Raw genomic sequence first — 17,958 nt, forward strand, 5'->3', positions numbered from 1 at the left:
ATAACGACTCACTGTCTTGCGTTGTTTATTCTGTCGCTCATGTTGAATGTACTTTAAGAACACGAAGACTCACTCTCTATGAATGACTTTCCTCTGAAGCTATAATGTATTAGAAATGTTGGATTTGTGTATATAGTAAAGGTTGAAATAGATCGTGGGAATTTTTTTTGTTCAAAACTTCACCAGTATTTTTGCCCTACAACAGAAGTATTTAAAAGTCGGGCTGTGTATATATAAAGAGTTCCAGTGTGAACTCCAGGTAACGGGCTTGGAATTTGTGTTTCTTCAGTGACATTAAATAAAGGAATGCTTTGTGGGTCACTTCTGCTGTCCTTTATTTCACTCTTAATTTCTGGTCAGTACCTTTCTTCTTTTTTTTTTATTATTTAGTAAGACTTTTAGAAAAACATTAAATCTATGTTTCTAGCAATATTTGGTGGTAACAAATATGATAATTAACGATTATACTATTAACTAATTATAGGTAAGTCTATAGCCAATAGGAACACAATCAAGAACTTCAACGTTGAGAACCTATATGATATTTAGCTATCTCCTAACAGCAGATAGCCAATAAAACTAAGAATCTTTTATATTGCTGGGCGCGGTGGCTTGGTGGTTAAGCGCTTCGCTTCCGAACCTGGGGTTCTGGGTTCGAATCTCGGTGAAGAGTCTATTTTGAATTTCGGGATTTTTAGGGCACCCCTGAGTTCACCCAACTTTAATGGGTACCTGACTTTAGTTGGCGAAAGTAAAGGCGCGGTTAGTCGTTATGCTGGCCACGTGACATCCTGCTCCTTAACTGTTGACCGAATAAATAGATGACCTTAATATCATCTGCCCTACAGATCGCAAGGTCTGAAAGGGGAATTCGAGGACTCACTCCACCCCCCTCTTCTTCCCCCCCCCCCTTTCCCCGCCATTGTAACTATATCTTGAAATGAAATCAATGCTTAATTTTTTTTTATTTAATTTCTCTGTATTTCAGGGGTCTACAATGGTGTCCAAAGTTTTGATGATTACACAACGGATGGATTTAGAAATAACTTAAATCAACCAACATGGGGCATCGCAGGTAGGGTAGATAACTCATCACCTCAAAGTGTTATCTGTTTTTCTTTGTCACGTAGTTTAGGATTATCGCAGGTAGGGTAGATAACTCATCACCTCAAAGTGTTATCTGTTTTTCTTTGTCACGTAGTTTAGGATTATCCAAAAATGTGTTAAATAGTGTTATCACCCTGCCATGCACACCACTATTCAAGTTAGTGCAGAAGGTGCGCTCTAGCGCGTGCACTGTTAGAGACTTGGCTTGGATTGAATGTTGACCATAGACTTATATATACTACTCTAGACTGCACATGGAGATTTTTTAACACTATAAAAAAATGTCGTGAAAATTTTTTAGAAAGTTGGATCAAGGCGTTGTTTTGTCAAGTAGTTAAAAGAAGTAAAGTTTTTTTTTGTTCAACCCTAACCTATGTAACATATAATTTAATTTTTAGATCCAGATCTAGTAATTGAACATCAAATATAAGAGTACTCTCGTCTCATAATTATTATGTTGCAATTTTTAGATACATAATCTAGAAAGATCTAGGTAATCAATATATTTAAATGTACATATGATGATTTAAATCAACTTGAGTTATTTTGATCTAAAAATTTTGAAACATTATCTCAATGGAAACAAACAGGAAATGGCTTTGTTTAATATATTTGCGTCAATATCCGAGAAATGATTTTGCATTATTTCTAAACTTTGAAAACTAAAGATCATTACTTTTCTAAGACAGAAAAGATTGATTGGGGCGACTCCCCTTAGAGTCTGAAAAAAGAGTTTACGTACATAAAATTCTATATAGATCTATATATATAAGTCTGTGAATCGATCAGTCGCGGATGAGAATTTATTTCCGGTTTCCAGTCTAGATATAATATATAAGTCTATGATGTTGACATTGAAGACACCCATAGACTATATATATAGTCTATGAAGACACCGTAGTTCCCCTCTAATGAAGGAGCTTAGGAAGAAACTGTGTTAAAGACAGACCGTGGTATTCTGTGGTGGTGATGTCCTTTCAATAAACACTTGTCCTCGTTGAGTCTTACTTCCAAAGATTGACTACATTATGAACAAAACGTATACATTCTCGGTTTAATTAGTTGAGTGCAGAGTTCTTCCTATTAGATAAGCTTTGTTTTTTTTTTTGTTTGTTTTTTAAAAGACTTTTTATATTTTCCTTATCTCAACGTATCTTTTTTCTGTCCCCGCCTACATGTTTACCAAAGACATCTCTTCAAGTCAACTAGAAGAATCTTGTCATCTACACGTGAACTTTTAGCCTGGTCATTCACAGATACTTTCTACTCGTAGCTCATTTGACCAGGCCAACTAACTTGCGCATTTAGGCGTGACATAAGCATATATTTTTATCAGTGTTAAACGTATTATTATGTAACAAGATTACACACAAACTCAGAGGCGGCCCCTGTCAAATTCACCAAGGTTTGATCGTTTAAAGAAATTTGGCGTTATTTTTCACATAAAAGCAAATAGTGCAACACGTCGTCTTTGATAAGACTCTTCTAACTCTTCTAGAATCAGCACAGTAGCGTTAAGTGATCACCTAAGATCAGCATGGAAACCTCCCGTTACAGTGTGAGCTGGTTACCTACTTTTATTGATTTTTACTCAAATGTAAAATCCAAATGTTAATTACATAAATTCAATAGTTATTACACATTTTACAATAATACTTAATTAGAATTATTAACAGACTTAACATCGCATGAACGGGTTTCTTTTGTTATACTTTAAATGGTATAACGTTGTGCTGTATCATTTACACTTAAACCACCATCTAGATGTGTCAAGGCATACTTGGTCATATATCTAGAGATTTTATTATTATATTTTCTCATTTGTTTGCTTTTATCAAGTTATAATTTTTCCAACTTGGTTGTCACCCCCAAAATGGTGTCGACTGGTGCGGACCGCACCTCTCACACCCCACCCCCTAGTGACGCCACTGCTCCAAGATATATCTTGAGATTTCATTATTATCTTTTTAAATGTGTCTGCTTTTGCCAAGTTATAATTTTTCCAACTTGGTTGTCACCCCCAAAATGGTGTAGACTGGTGCGGACCGCACTCTCAACCCCCCCCTCCCAATGACGCCACTGCTCCAAGGTACCTACTTCTTCCCAACAATTTCGATATATATATTGGAGTAGACGTAGTAAAAAAAAATTTAAAAGGGGGCTTGCACAACTTAACAGGTTTCCCATGTGAACAGAATAGGTTAGGTCTCTAGACCATACCATAGACTATATGTAAAGTCTATGGTCTAGACGAGATCCAGAATATATAATATATATATAGAATCTAGATCTAGACAACATCTAGCTAGATTTCTTGACTAGTTCTAGATATATTATAGATCTAGTTTAGATCTGGGTCTAGACTCTTGAAAATTTAGATCTATCTAGATCCCGATCTAAAATCTAGACTAGGTCTAGAAAATCTTTGTAAAATGTTTTACATGTTTCGGATGTTCCTTCAGAGTTTAAGATAGTTTACTTCGTAGTCCAAACTTCCCGTAGGACGACGGGGGATGGGAGCGCGCAAACCGGTCGACCAGGCAGCCATACTAGACTAGGTCTAGACTAAATAGACTCTAGATAAATATTCAGAATTAAATCTATAGCTTAATCTAGACTAGAATCTAGACTAGATCTATAAATCTATTAATAGAATCTAGATCTACTAGATCTAGGTCAATATTATGATCAGGCCTACTAGGCTACTGAGCTACAGATTTTTTTTTAAACTTACAATTGAAACGAAGTTCATATTAAAGTTCTTTTTAAAAACAACATTTGAATCAGTATTCTATTCCATGAGTTAGTTAATAATTGGAAAAATCTATTTTATAATGATCTATTAATACTTGTTCAATTTGAGTTATTAATGAAGAAGCTTGTGAACTTTTTAGTAAGACTAACTGCCCCTGAAGTTTTTCATTGAAAAGTGGTGTAATTTATTTAAAAATCTGCTTGCGTATATAATTTTAAAAATTAGATGGTTCACTTTCGGAAAAGAAAAAATGTAGCCTTTGCATCAGAACTTTGAACGATCTAAAATATCATGATGTCCGATTTTCATTTTCTCTACTAGTTTCTGAGATCTAAACGGGACAGACGGACAGACAGGCCACACAAAACAAATAGCGTCTTTTCCCCTTTCTGTGGCCGCTAATAAAAATAAGATACGTCCTACGAGTAATGTGGATGAAACGTTTTTGAAAGAGACTAAAGATATTTTTTTTACGAGCGATCATTTTTTCTGATGGCCAGTAGCTGGGACCATTGTACCGTTACCAAAATAATAAGAACGTTTGGGTTAATAGGCTTCCGTTTCCGGAGTATACTAAATGGTACTGTATAGGATACACGAAGCAAAACATTTGGTGTCAGAAATACGAGGATATGAATTGGACTTTTTTTTTTTTTGGACTTTCTGTTGTACTACGACAACCGTGACAAAGTAAATACATTTTTGGCGCTCTACCGGCGAGTTAGGATTTTATGAAAATTATTAGGAACTACACAATTATTTAGATTAGGACCTTCAGCTATTGATTTGAAAATATAGGATTGGCCTTGACAGGGAGATCAAATATTTGGAAAAGGAAACGAAAAAGCATTTTTGCTAAAAGCCAGTTAGGACAGTTTGTCGCATGACATATTTTGTTAAAAGCCAGTTAGGACAGTTTGTCGCATGACATATTTTGTTGTGTGTGTCCTTCAAGGTTGAAAGGCAAATGTAGTTTAGTTGAATGCCTGGATTTTTTGATTGAAAGATTTTAGCATGAAAGGAAGTAAATGATACATGACGGTCATTTGATCAGTGAAGCCAGAAAATTGTTTTATTAAAAGGAAATCAATTAGTGCCTAAAAGAAGCAAAATATTTTTGAAAATCCTTTTTTTTTTAAATAAAGTTTTTATAAGGGAAGAACTCTTCACTTACAAATACATCTCTCAATAATGTAGAAGTTATTTTCCGTATCGATATAAAAAAAATAATTACCAATAATTTATTACTAATTAATTAATTAGTTTTTAATTAATTAATTTTTTAATTGATTCAAGTTTTGTTAGGTACAATAAATAATTGTTTAAAGCTACAACTTAATCTGAGAATGGGTGTGGGAGAAATAATGTGAACAAGTATATAAAGGGAAATAGCTTTTACTAGACAGACTGACGGAAAAGACAGAGTGAGTTAATATAAGCGTTGTAAAAAAAAAAGGCTTAGAATCCACAAAAGTCTTTTTTAGAAAATGTAAAGCTAACTATCAGCGTCCTTGTTCAATGGTCATTATTCATAGCTGGTATCTTCAATGTAATCGACTTTGAAAACATAAAACTCTAGAAAATATATTTTCTACATTGTGTATCCAAATTTTACAACTAATACATATTATACATAGATGATGGATATACAATACATCTTTACATCCACAACTTAATGTTGAGGTCATCATGTGTTGCTATTAGAAAGCCAGCCAGCATCTTAGATAAAAATGATGCGTATTTATTTCAATACATAGACCAAGGCAAACTTCAGGACTAGGTTTGACCATGGACATAATTTATCATTTGTGAGGAAAATGCTAAATTTAGTTTTGCACTGTGCCAACCAAATTATGTATTCTTAGATATAGCGCCGTGAAACCCCTTTGTGCATCCAAAGCTAATTCCAAGTTGACAGTACTATGATAAGATTTGAGTGTAGACTTTTGTCGTTTTAGTCTAGAAAAAGAAGCAACAGATTTGTTGAGGATGTTTCGTTTTTTGAAACAATAACATATCTGATCTATTGACAATTGTTTTTTACCTTGACCCATAATTTATTCGAAAGCCTATTATCAATGTCTCACACACTCCACAGGAAGTAACTTTATGAGAAGCAGCCCAGTGGCCTACACAGATGGCGCTTATGAAATGGCCGGGAAAGATCGGCCAAATCCGTTGGAAATAAGCCTCAGAGCTCATCGAAAGATGCAAGACTCGCCTTCCCGATTTTCCCGGAATGTTCTGCAAACAGTTTACGGTAGTGATACGTGTCCATCTACTTTAACTGATTACATGATTCTTTATAGCTGTAACTAGATGGTGACATTCTTCTTTACTTGACAAAACGTTTTCTTTTGTTTCTTTAATAGACTAGAAGTTTTCTTTCGCTACTTTTTTATTACTTAACTTGAGTTGACATCTTCTTTTATTTCTTTTCTTGTCTAGATGTTTTTAATTTAATAGATTCATGGGAAATCTTCTGCATTAGTTAACTCACATATCAAGGAAAAATGTATTATTTTACCACATATCATTTCAATAAATTGTCTTGCTTTCAAAATGTTTGTTTTTTCGTTTAAAGAATAACCCACCAAGAAATCATGATCTATTTATAGCGCAGCTTGTGATGGACGAAGTGGCGCAAACGTACATGACCGGATGTCCTCCAGAGTATGAACATCTGGAGCTGCCTGAAGGACATCCTCTTAAAAACTTTACTCATCGACCGATGGTTTACGCTAGGTCCAGTTATGACCAAACTACTGGATACGCTTCTGCAGGCCCAAGGCAACAGGTGGGTAAAATTGACAATGCGTTTAGCTTGTAGTCTTTAGCGATTACAGCTAGTTAATGTGTAGGACAATATGTGAGTTTCCCATGGGCAATATAGACTAAGGTGGAGACATGCAGACAAAAAAGGAAATGTACACACAAAACATACAACACAAAAATACTTTTAAAAAAAAAAACAAAGTTTATACGAAGTGTTATTTTATCAATTAGTTTGGATCAGTCATGTCATTGAGTTTGTAATAGATCTAGACCAACAATAAATCTGTGCGATTAGAAATGTTTTTACCAATGGTTTTTGTTTAGCACTATTTCATGCTTTAAGCTTTCTCAATACGCTATGATCTTATCACTTGACCAGTTGGGAAAATGGGGGAAGGGGGAAAGAAAGAAAGGGTGAATTTTACCGTAATCAAGCCAACACACTAACCATTCTGCTAGTAATGTGCTTATGGCTATAGAGGATTGTATAATAATGTATTGTATGTTTAAAACTTACTTTAAAGTAGCAACCTATAAAGGGGACTTTTTCAGCTTATACCACCTCTTCAGTCAAATACAATTTCTTTCCTTTGTTCGAGATACCAAATAAAATATTTAATTTCCAATAGTTAATTAACTAATTGGTTAAATTTTTCATTGATGCTTTTTGTCGCGTAGTGTCTTTTGCTTTGTTTGTTTTTATTTCCTCTACTCGTATTACTTGTACTGGGCGAGAGTGCCTTGTAGTTTTGTTTTGAATTGTTTTTGCTACGTCACAAAGTCCGGTGACATCTATTGGATCATTCTTTGTCATGAGGCAGTTCATCCTCTGAATTTGGTTGAAACGGACGGTGTGTTGGTCAGTAAAAGGTTATTAGTCTGTACTAGTTTCTCGGACTTATTATTCAGTAGGATTTTTGGACTCCTGTTTAGGGTGAGTTATTCGTTTGTGGTATCTCTTACTGTATGTTGTATGAGGTTGTCACTATTTCTAGTATTAGAGTAAAAGTTGAGTTTTGTGTTTATTTCGTTTATAGGGTGCCAGTGTTGGAGTTGTAGGTACTGAGCTCGAGCCTATGCCAGTGTTGGAGTTGTAGGTACTGAGCTCGATCCTAGACCAGTGTAGGCGTTGCTTGTCGTCTTAGAAATATATATATATATATACTACAGTCTTGGGTGTCATTGTCAGATTGGCGATCATCGACGGCGTTGAGTGTCAGGCCGTTACGCATCCTTGGTATCAGTTGGAATCAGCTGAGATCTAACTTTATTATTGCCGATGTTGGCAGTATTGTGTTGTCAGTTGGTAGCAGTAGCAAGGTGCTTATGTGAATAAGTGATTAGTATCTATCTATATATAATTTATATATGTATTATACATTCATCATTTTATCACTTTCATTGTACATATAACATATATCAGTATCAAACAATTAAATTCATTTTTTTTTGTTATGTAAACTATCCACATAGTTGGTTACTCTATGTATGACTGTGTGTGAATGATGTTCTTGTCAGGTTGAACCCCGGGACCTTAATTGTGTACAGCTAGTTAACAACACAAATAATTCCTAAACCTGACAATTTTGTTGTTAGGTAAACGAATAAAATTGTGCAAAAATTCTGCCTGATCCGAGCTTGGGTGTGGGAAAAATGACGTGTAAAATCTTCTCACCGGACAGACAAACAGAGAGATTGAGTCTGATATAAGTTTTGTAAAAAAAAAATAGTAAAGGTCAATCGCACAATCCATGTGTCTTCTGACTTTTTCAAACATATTTGTAGTTGTTTTTTTTTTACAACTATAATCTAATTCTTTGAAGGTCAACTTAGTGTCATCCTTTCTAGACGGAGGCGTCATTTATGGAGGATCTCAGGTTTGGACCAACTTGCTGCGATCATTTTCTGGCGGTGAGCTCCTAGCTGACACCACAGACCTCAAATCCAGTTTCCCACTGTACAATGATGTCAAACTTCCCTTTTACAACGCACCCATACCGCGGGACCATACGTTCAAACCAGTGAATAGATTGTTTCGTAAGTTTCCCTGCTTTTATATTATATATATATATATATATGATTTTATTTTTTTAAATTAAAATTTGAAAATTAAAAATGTAATGACTTACCGAAGGAAGCAGACAATAACAAGAATTAGCGATATTAAGCAATATTGGTAATTGGAATACTGTCCGAATTCGTTTACAGTACCTTGATTTCGCTATGTGTTTTAAATTGATGAAACAAGACAAAGATCCTACAAAGTGTGTTATTGATAATAATTGTCTGTAGTAGGTCTTCTTGTGAAACTTTATGTGTGCCAACAGCCGGGGGCAGTTTTCAAATTGGTGTTTAACACTAGCTCAGTTCGTCTTGCTGATTTGTTTCACGACCGAATCTCCAAATATATGCTCAGAATATTGACGTAGTGTCTCAAAGGTTTGTTAGACTTTTTTTGATGTGTTTGTGCACTATAACTATTATTTTATTCTTTTAATTTTTTTCTCGTCAAAAATACATTTGACATGTTCCATTCAGGTATAGGTAATGCCAAGGGACACGAGAATCCCTATCTCTTAGCACTGCAAGTTGTCTGGTTCCGTTGGCACAACAAAGTGGCCAGAGATCTGGCTTCTAAATCGAATGAGACAGATGAGGAGATATTTGAGCGCACCAAGAGAAAGGTGATAGCAGCTTTCCAAGTGAGTTGTAATAGTTCTTCCAACACCTAATTAAAACAAACAAAATGTATAATATCTGAGTAAAAATCAGTAGGATAAATCATGACTTAGCGACAACAACGACATATAGATCCATGTTATAGAGAATTAAAAATTGTGGCCGATGCGAAATATAGGAATTGTTCACATACAAATAGTGTTAATTTGGGAAAATTAGGGAAGCGTGGTCGAGAGGCTAAGAACGCATGAACTTTGCTTGGCTTGGCTATGAAGGGGGCTCGTGGTTCGACACCCGACTCGGGAAGAGTTGTGTTTACTGAGCGCCTAAAGGCAGCACGGAAAAATCTTCTCCTAGATACCCCACTGGTCCACAACTGAGATTGGACCGAAGCGCTCTGAGCATGCTGTATGCATGAAAGTAGCGCTATATAAAAACCATAATTTTATAATTTAAGTATAGAAAAGGGATTTTTTCATATGTAAATACTCGTAATATGACATATAGGATAGATTCTCTTCTCGAATAAACTCTGATCATTCTTGTGTTGTCAGAAAATAGCAGTCAAAGAGTGGCTACCCGCGTTTCTTAATGGAAACACGACAGACAAATCTTCACTCAATCTTGCCAACTATTCAAGTGAGTAACAAATGTTGCTGCTATTCTATTCTGTTACTTTTCCAAATTTTTGTTTCTCTTAGATTTTTCATATCATTTCTCCTTGTCACTCATCTATTCTCTTAGTTTTCTTATTTCACTCTTCTATTTCTCCCATGTATTTCTCTTAGTACTCCCTTGTCACTCGTCTGATTTACAAAGCTGATCTCGCTCTGTCTGGTAAACATTTATTTCTCCCACTTCTCATTCGGAGCTTAGACACTTTGTACAACTATTCATTCTCCCCAAAAGCAACGATATACATCAACTGTCAAATATGTAGGAAAATAGTTAGAGCCGTTTTCGAGATTCTTGTCCACCCAGGTTTAAGTTTTATTTGTGTACGAATGTACGAGTTGAATAGAAGTATTGTAAAAATATTTTTTTTTTATTTTATTTGTTCCTTTAATTTTTTTTCTAGTCCATTTTTCTCTTCCTTCTAAATAGCAAGTAGAAATGTCGCGTGATCAAATATGAGAAAAGATTGGAGCGTTCTTTAATGATAGGGTAGATCACCGTGTCCCTCTTCCAAACTAGTTCTATCAACATGTAAAAGTTCAGAAAAACATTCCAACGAAAGGAAACTGATATTAACACTGACACGTTTCTGAAACTAATTTAAGATTTTTTTTTTACAATACGTCTATTCAATGCATAACTTCATGAAAGAACCCGGATGGTGGCTGAAACCTGGACACGGATATCAAAAACAGCTCTAACGATGTTCCTAGAAATTTGACAGTTGATAAATATCGCTGAGAAAAGGATTACTAGCTTGTTTGCCACATCGGGAAAACTCTAGTTTGACCGTTATATTTATTAAAAGTAAAAAAAAAATGGAAATAAATTTTAAATGTTTTCTTAGTTTCTGACGTAGACGTTGATGAGAAAGTTGTCTGAGTTTTTTGTTTTGTTTACCTTTTAAGTTCTACATAAGAACTGAAGTCAGGGTGATCCCCCCCCTCCACCTTGTGATTAACTTTAAAAAAAACAGAGCCAAGTATTTATTTTATTTATTCACATTTCTAATGGAAGTATCTGCTTCTAACTTTCATTGGCAGATTACATGTCACGTGCTCAGCCAGGTATAACACAAGAGTTCTTGGCCGCCATGGAAGTCAGAAATTCTTTATTACCTTCAGCTGTGGAAATGTTGGAGTAAGATTTCAGATTTTGTTGTTGCTATTTTTTTAGATCCTGCCTTTCTCCATTTTTTCCACATCCTCTATTTCTTACACATCCTCCATTCTTTCCACATTCTCTATTCTTTGCACATACTCCATTCTTTCCACATCTTCCATTTCTTTCACATTCTCTATTTCTTCCACATCCTCTATTTCTTCCACATCCTCTATTTCTTCCACATCCTCTATTTCTTACACATCCTTCACTTCTTCCACATCCTCTATTTCTTCCACATCCTTCACTTCTTCCACATCCTCTATTTCTTCCACATCTTCTATTTCTTCCACATCCTCTATTTCTTCCACATCCTCTATTTCTTCCACATCCTATATTTCTTCCACATCCTCTATTTCTTTCACATCCTCTATTTCTTCCACATCCTTCACTTCTCCCACATCCTCTATTTCTTCCACATCCTCTATTTCTTCCACATCCTATATTTCTTCCACATCCTCTAATTCTTTCACATCCTATATTTCTTTCACATCCTCTATTTCTTCCACATCCTCTATTTCTTCCACATCCTATATTTTTTCCACATCCTCTATTTCTTCCACATCCTCTATTTCTTCCACATCCTATATTTCTTCCACATCCTCTATTTCTTTCACATCCTATATTTCTTCCACATCATCTGTTTCTTTCACATCCTCTATTTCTTCCACATCCTCTATTTCTTTCACATCCTCTATTTCTTTCACATCCTTTATTTCTTCCACATCCTCTATTTCTTCCACATCCTATATTTCTTCCACATCCTATATTTCTTCCACATCCTCTATTTCTTCCACATCCTCTATTTCTTCCACATCCTTTATTTCTTCCACATCCTTCACTTCTTCCACATCCTTCACTTCTTCCACATCCTTCACTTCTTCCACATCCTATATTTCTTTCACATCCTCTATTTCTTCCACATCCTATATTTCTTTCACATCCTCTATTTCTTCCACATCCTATATTTCTTTCACATCCTATATTTCTTTCACATCCTCTATTTCTTGCACATCCTATATTTCTTCCACATCCTCTATTTCTTGCACATCCTCTATTTCTTCCACATCCTATATTTCTTCCACATCCTATATTTCTTCCACATCCTATATTTCTTTCACATCCTCTATTTCTTCCACATCCTATATTTCTTTCACATCCTCTATTTCTTCCACATCCTATATTTCTTTCACATCCTATATTTCTTTCACATCCTCTATTTCTTGCACATCCTATATTTCTTCCACATCCTCTATTTCTTGCACATCCTATATTTCTTCCACATCCTCTATTTCTTTCACATCCTATATTTCTTTCACATCCTATATTTCTTTCACATCCTCTATTTCTTCCACATCCTCTATTTCTTCCACATCCTCTATTTCTTCCACATCCTCTATTTCTTCCACATCCTCTATTTCTTTCACATCCTCTATTTCTTCCACATCCTCTATTTCTTCCACATCCTCTATTTCTTCCACATCCTCTATTTCTTCCACATCCTCTATTTCTTTAACATCCTATATTTCTTCCACATCCTATATTTCTTCCACATCCTTCACTTCTTCCACATCCTCTATTTCTTCCACATCCTCTATTTCTTCCACATCCTCTATTTCTTTCACATCCTTCACTTCTTTCACATCCTCTATTTCTTCCACATCCTCTATTTCTTCCACATCTCCCTAGCTGACCAACACGTAAACATGAAATGTCAGTTCTACTAGTTAGGGCAGGGTTAGTGTAGGGGTAGGATCATACTATTATAAAAATCAAACGACTGTTTTAGTAGCTAATAATTATTATAATTTTATAGGTGAAAAAAAATCAAGTATTTTAAAAAATTATTTCACAATTATCTTTACCATAGACAGAGAAATAGACATTTATAAGTCTGTGATCTCAACGCTCCATATCTTTGAGGATGAAGAAGCTGTCAAAAATAATGATTAACAAATTTATATCCCTTTTGATCAATGCTCTTAATATTTGAAAGCCGAGTTGGAATGCTATGTAATTAGCATCAGATTGTTAAACAAGAGAGTACTATTATTTGTTAAAGAGCTTATTGTAGTTATTCACTTAATGTTTCTTAACTATAGATTTTAGTTCTTTCAAAGCACTATACGACAATGTGTAAAAAGCACACTAATTTTGCGCTTTGTTTTGGACAACTTAGCTGTTATTCTTTTTAAAAAGGTTTTGGAATGGCGGGAAACATCATTAAAAAAAACGGAAGTTGTTTGCACACTTTTGGTTTTATAAAAATCAACAATGGTGCTGAGGTTTGTCATTTCTCAAGTTTTTGTTCCAGCTTTAAAAGCCTGCAATAAGACAATAGATGGAGGTAAATGTTCTCTTGTATAATTCCTTTACATTCATGTAGATGTAGAGCTCTAGCTCTGCTTTTGTTATGACTTCTGCTGTAATGGCATATCTGCATAGCCCGTAGTTAGTCTGTTCTAGTTCTAGCTTATGTAACAATATGATGCTTTTACGTACGCAATTATGATTATCAATTTAATTTAATCTTAAACCAAGGTCTAGATTTATCAATCAGTATCTGCTTTTTTTTTTTATTTTTGTTTATGAAAGCGACTTTAAGGTCTCTTCTATTTTTGTCTGTAGAATAAAGGCAAGAGCAACATTTCAGTGTAATAGTAAAAACTGACGATGTGGTCTCAATAATTCTTGCATATAGTCTAAAGAATGACGAGTTCTGGATCCTTGCCGATAACATATTTATATATTCGTAAGGGCCCTGGCTGATTGATCACTACTGAATAGAAGTCGAAATGGAATGTCTAACTTTGATCTTAAGATGATCATTTAATACATGATTAAAATATTGGTGATGTTTATAAAAGCGTCAGCGAGCCTTTCAAATATTTCGATAAAAAATACTCAAATATTGTATGTACAACTATTTTCTAAGGCGTAGTTTGAGTTTGGGGGAGCTAATAAGTGATATTGATGATGTAATGCTCTTACAAAAATATGTTTGGAAGGGGAAGCGTTATAAAGCGTTCCAATTAGGTGTTCTTCTTGAAACTGTCAGAGTTGAGCCTTCGGCTCTAGGAACTCTAGGCCAGCAAAAGTGAAAAAGAGCTCCCTCTTACCTGCCTAAATGAGAGCATTGTACACTGTTCTGTTTGGTGTCTGTCTGTCTGTCTGGCCAAAAGTTTGTACACGTTATTTCTCCCTCACCCATTCTCGGATCAAGATGAAATTATTTCTTTTACCTGACAACTAAGAATCAAAGAAAATTAACCATTTAGTTTATTAACTATCGGTAATTAATTGTTTTGATTATTTTGTTTGGTATTGGACAAGGGAAAGAAATTGTACTTGATAGATATGGTGGTATAAGTTGAATTAGTCCCCTTTATACTTTATATAGAGAATTAGGTCGTCTCTTAAAAGTTTGAAACTAACAATAGATAATTATGAAAACTTCTTCGCTGGCACAATGGTTATTGTGTTGGCTTGAGGAGGTTTGTTCCCTTAAGTTCGAATTCAAGTCGTACTTTTAAAAAGCTATCACGATAACCTCAACAGAGGTACCCCCCTCCTTTCCCAACAGGGAAAATCATAGATCTATTACAAATTTAATTATACGACTGATCCAAATTAATTGATACAAATTACACTTAATAGAAGCTTTTTTTTTTCAAAGTATTTTTTTTTTGTCTTGTTGTCTTTTGGCGTTCAGTGATTTTTACTGTATCCTAACTGGCAACATCTTGTCACTGTGCGATTTTACTTTTATCTGGTCATTACGTTATACTATAATATCTGGCTGAGGGGCATTAACCGCTTGGCCACCAATAAAGAGAGCGCGAAATCGAAGCCTGACTTGAGCTTAGTGTTGGCTGAGCGCTTAATGGTAGCACGGAAACTTTCTCCACGATACCCCCTCCCCTCAAATGTCCTTAAAAGAGATTGGACCATAATGCCCTGAGCATGCCATTAAATAGAAAATTAAAATTACATGTACTTGTATTTCATTATGACTCCATCATTACGAGTCCATTAGCTACGACTAGAAATAGATGTCTTCAAAATAATATTATTTAAAATAGATCAAGCGCCTGACGTACAACAGTAATAGTTGGTTTACGCAAGGTTTGTCTTCTGCTATGGGTTTCTGCTTGGTTGTTTCTCACAAATCGGCAGAAACATATCTTTAGTAAATCTTTACCTGATTCCCTAAATCCGGCGTAGGCTACTCTTGGCGAAAGTCTTTAACTCTCTCGGAACTATGCAAAAGGACAAATGTATTAAATATTCAGATCTTGTTCTGCAAAGACAATCCTATGGAACTCGTATCCATTGTTATATCTCTCATACATGTATTATATGTATTATTAAATTACTAAAGCATATAGTTCTTTTATATCTTATCAATACATTCTGTTCAAAAGGACACTACATTGAAACAAATATATCTATTCTATTCTTCAGGTTGGGGAACAAGCTTCGATTGGGTTCCTATTGATGACGCTTTTGCCAAAGCCGCTAAAGAAAATAAGAAAGTCATGGTCATTATCCACAAGCTGAGCTGCAAAGCTTGTCGCTACCAGAAAAGTTGGTTTTCAAGAAGCAAGGCCATCCTAAGTCTAAGCACCAACTTTGTTATGACCAATATAGAGTATTCCCAGGCTGCACTGCATCCAAAGTACAGTCCAGATGGAAGCTATGTCCCTAGGATTTTGTTCTTCGACTCGGACGGTACTTTCCTGAAGGACTTAATGGCCCCTAGTAAAGAAGAAGGCGTCTTGTATCACTACAGGGATGAGCAAGAACTGCTGACCACTATGAAGACGGCCCTTAAAGGCTAAAGACAGATTAGATCAAAGAGATATATGACAAAGATACAGTTTACAATGTATAACAATAGTGTTTTCAAATCATAACTGATGTTTTCACGTTATTTCTGATGTCTTGGACTAACATTTTGAACGTTTTATTTTGAAAAAAAAAAAGAGGGGGGGGGGGTTGAAGTATTACTAATGAAGAGAATGTCTCCCAAGCTGTTGGCATATGTCAGAACGTAGTATCAGGACGTTTGATCCTCTTGGTCTTATCAAGCTATTAAAACATGAGTTCCAAACTATAGTACAGAGTTATCAATAGGCTCAAACAGGATGAGAAAACCAAACAATTCTAAAAAGTTTTCATCCTCATGTGTTTTTTATATAATGAATTTCATAAAACTAAAAAAGAGCAAATCTAGATGGGATATTTTTTTTAATTTGTAACAAAATGGTTAATGAATTATAAGTTGATATAGGATTCAAGTCAACGTTAGAGAGATGAACACCACATGTGTGTGTGTGTGTGTGTCCTAGTGTCTTAAAGGTCGTTTTTGCTTCTAATGAAATTTTGTCGAAACCCCCCCCCCCCCCCCCCCCATTTAAATTCAAATACTGAATTCACTTGGGCAACTTAAATCAAGATATTCTAGCAGATGTTACAAACAAAGAATACTGGACTACAATGCTCGCAATGGAGAAAATATATGAAAAAAAAAGGGTTGAAAGGGTTTAAATGATCAGAAAATGTTTGCCAGTGTTACAATAGAGACACATGTTGTTCTTAATTATTATGTAACAGTTGTTTGAATGTTGTCTTGTTTCATATTAAAAGTAATGAACACTGTTGTTGTCGTTATTTTTTAAAGCTCTTTTGTGAACCTAACTAGTGCTCCTGATTGATAATCTATGTGGTATTTTCTGTCTGTCTGTCTCTGTCTGTCTCTGTCTGTATCGCTCTTCTTCTCCAACATCAAACATTATTATTATTATTAAATAGCTTTTATATAGCGCTACTTTCTTGCTTATAGCATGCTCAGAGCGCTTTGTGAACCAGTGGGAGATTTTCCATGCTGCAATATGCGCCCAGTAAACAACTCTGCTCGAGCCCCCTTAATCGGTAACCAAGCAAAGTTCAAGCGTAGTTAGCCTGTCAGCCACGCATTTAAACAAAAAAAAAACACATCACACACACACAGACACAAAGATATCGGTTCAAAAATGAATTTTCTGGAGTGAGTTTTTTAAACAAAATTCAGAAAACCTATTGATAAATTAGATGCACACATTAAGTATGTAAGACTGCTAAACTGGACTTCGTTTTTACTAAGCATATCCTGATTGGTCTGTACAATTTTTAAAAAACTTGTCAACTCACTCTGTCTGTCTGGTAAAAAGTTTGTACATGTTATTTCTCCCACACCCAATATCGGATCAAGCTGAAATTTTGCACAATTATTTCTTTTACCTGACAACTCAAGAATTACTTCAAAAAAATAATAACAATTAGTTAATTAACTATTGGTAATAAATTATTTGTTTGATATCTAGAACAAGGGAAAGAAATTGTAATTGACTGAAGTGCTGATATAAGTTGAATTAATGTAAAACATTTCAGTTTAGTGTCCAACAAAAGCGAATCAGTTACGAAGTTGAGGATTATGTGCAGCGTAAAAAATCTAGATCTATCCAGTACTTAGGTCTAGAATAATCTCAAAATAATTTTAATCTGGAGGATTAAACTTTCACTCTGTCACTTTAACTGAATGTAAAAGAAATGGGCAAGAGGAATTGATACTCGATGCGATACTGATACAGTTCAATTTAGTTGCCAACTGTGAAGTTCAATTTTAGCGTCCTTCACATTGTTTGATCTAGATATATCTTTTCCTTTTTTTTAGGTTTTATTCTTGTTTCTTAGAATTGTCTTCCCTTGTATTTATATCATCGCTAAAATTTGTTTCTCCAAAAGATATTTAAAAAAAGAACTAG

At 34.8% G+C, this 17,958-nt stretch overlaps 2 protein-coding genes across 2 annotated transcripts in view; both read left to right on the forward strand.

The window, feature by feature from the left end:
- Positions 1-17,958, forward strand: part of LOC106069453 (dual oxidase 2-like) — a 47,855-nt gene continuing 29,897 nt past the window's right edge. The window contains exons 1-8 of the mRNA XM_056005412.1: positions 1-355; positions 989-1,075; positions 5,961-6,122; positions 6,481-6,659; positions 8,461-8,674; positions 9,176-9,339; positions 9,871-9,955; positions 11,035-11,131. Coding sequence (XP_055861387.1) covers positions 307-355; positions 989-1,075; positions 5,961-6,122; positions 6,481-6,659; positions 8,461-8,674; positions 9,176-9,339; positions 9,871-9,955; positions 11,035-11,131 — 1,037 coding nt within the window. The 5' untranslated portion in view covers positions 1-306. The remainder of the gene's footprint in view (positions 356-988; positions 1,076-5,960; positions 6,123-6,480; positions 6,660-8,460; positions 8,675-9,175; positions 9,340-9,870; positions 9,956-11,034; positions 11,132-17,958) is intronic.
- LOC106069454 (thioredoxin domain-containing protein 12-like) lies at positions 13,382-16,815 on the forward strand. Its single transcript, XM_013229113.2, has 2 exons — positions 13,382-13,499; positions 15,617-16,815. The coding sequence occupies exons 1-2, from the start codon at positions 13,427-13,429 to the stop codon at positions 15,991-15,993; spliced, it is 450 nt and encodes a 149-aa protein (XP_013084567.1). The 5' UTR covers positions 13,382-13,426; the 3' UTR covers positions 15,994-16,815.

This window comes from Biomphalaria glabrata, chromosome 1 (genome assembly GCF_947242115.1).
Source record: "Biomphalaria glabrata chromosome 1, xgBioGlab47.1, whole genome shotgun sequence".
NCBI lineage: Eukaryota > Metazoa > Mollusca > Gastropoda > Planorbidae > Biomphalaria > Biomphalaria glabrata.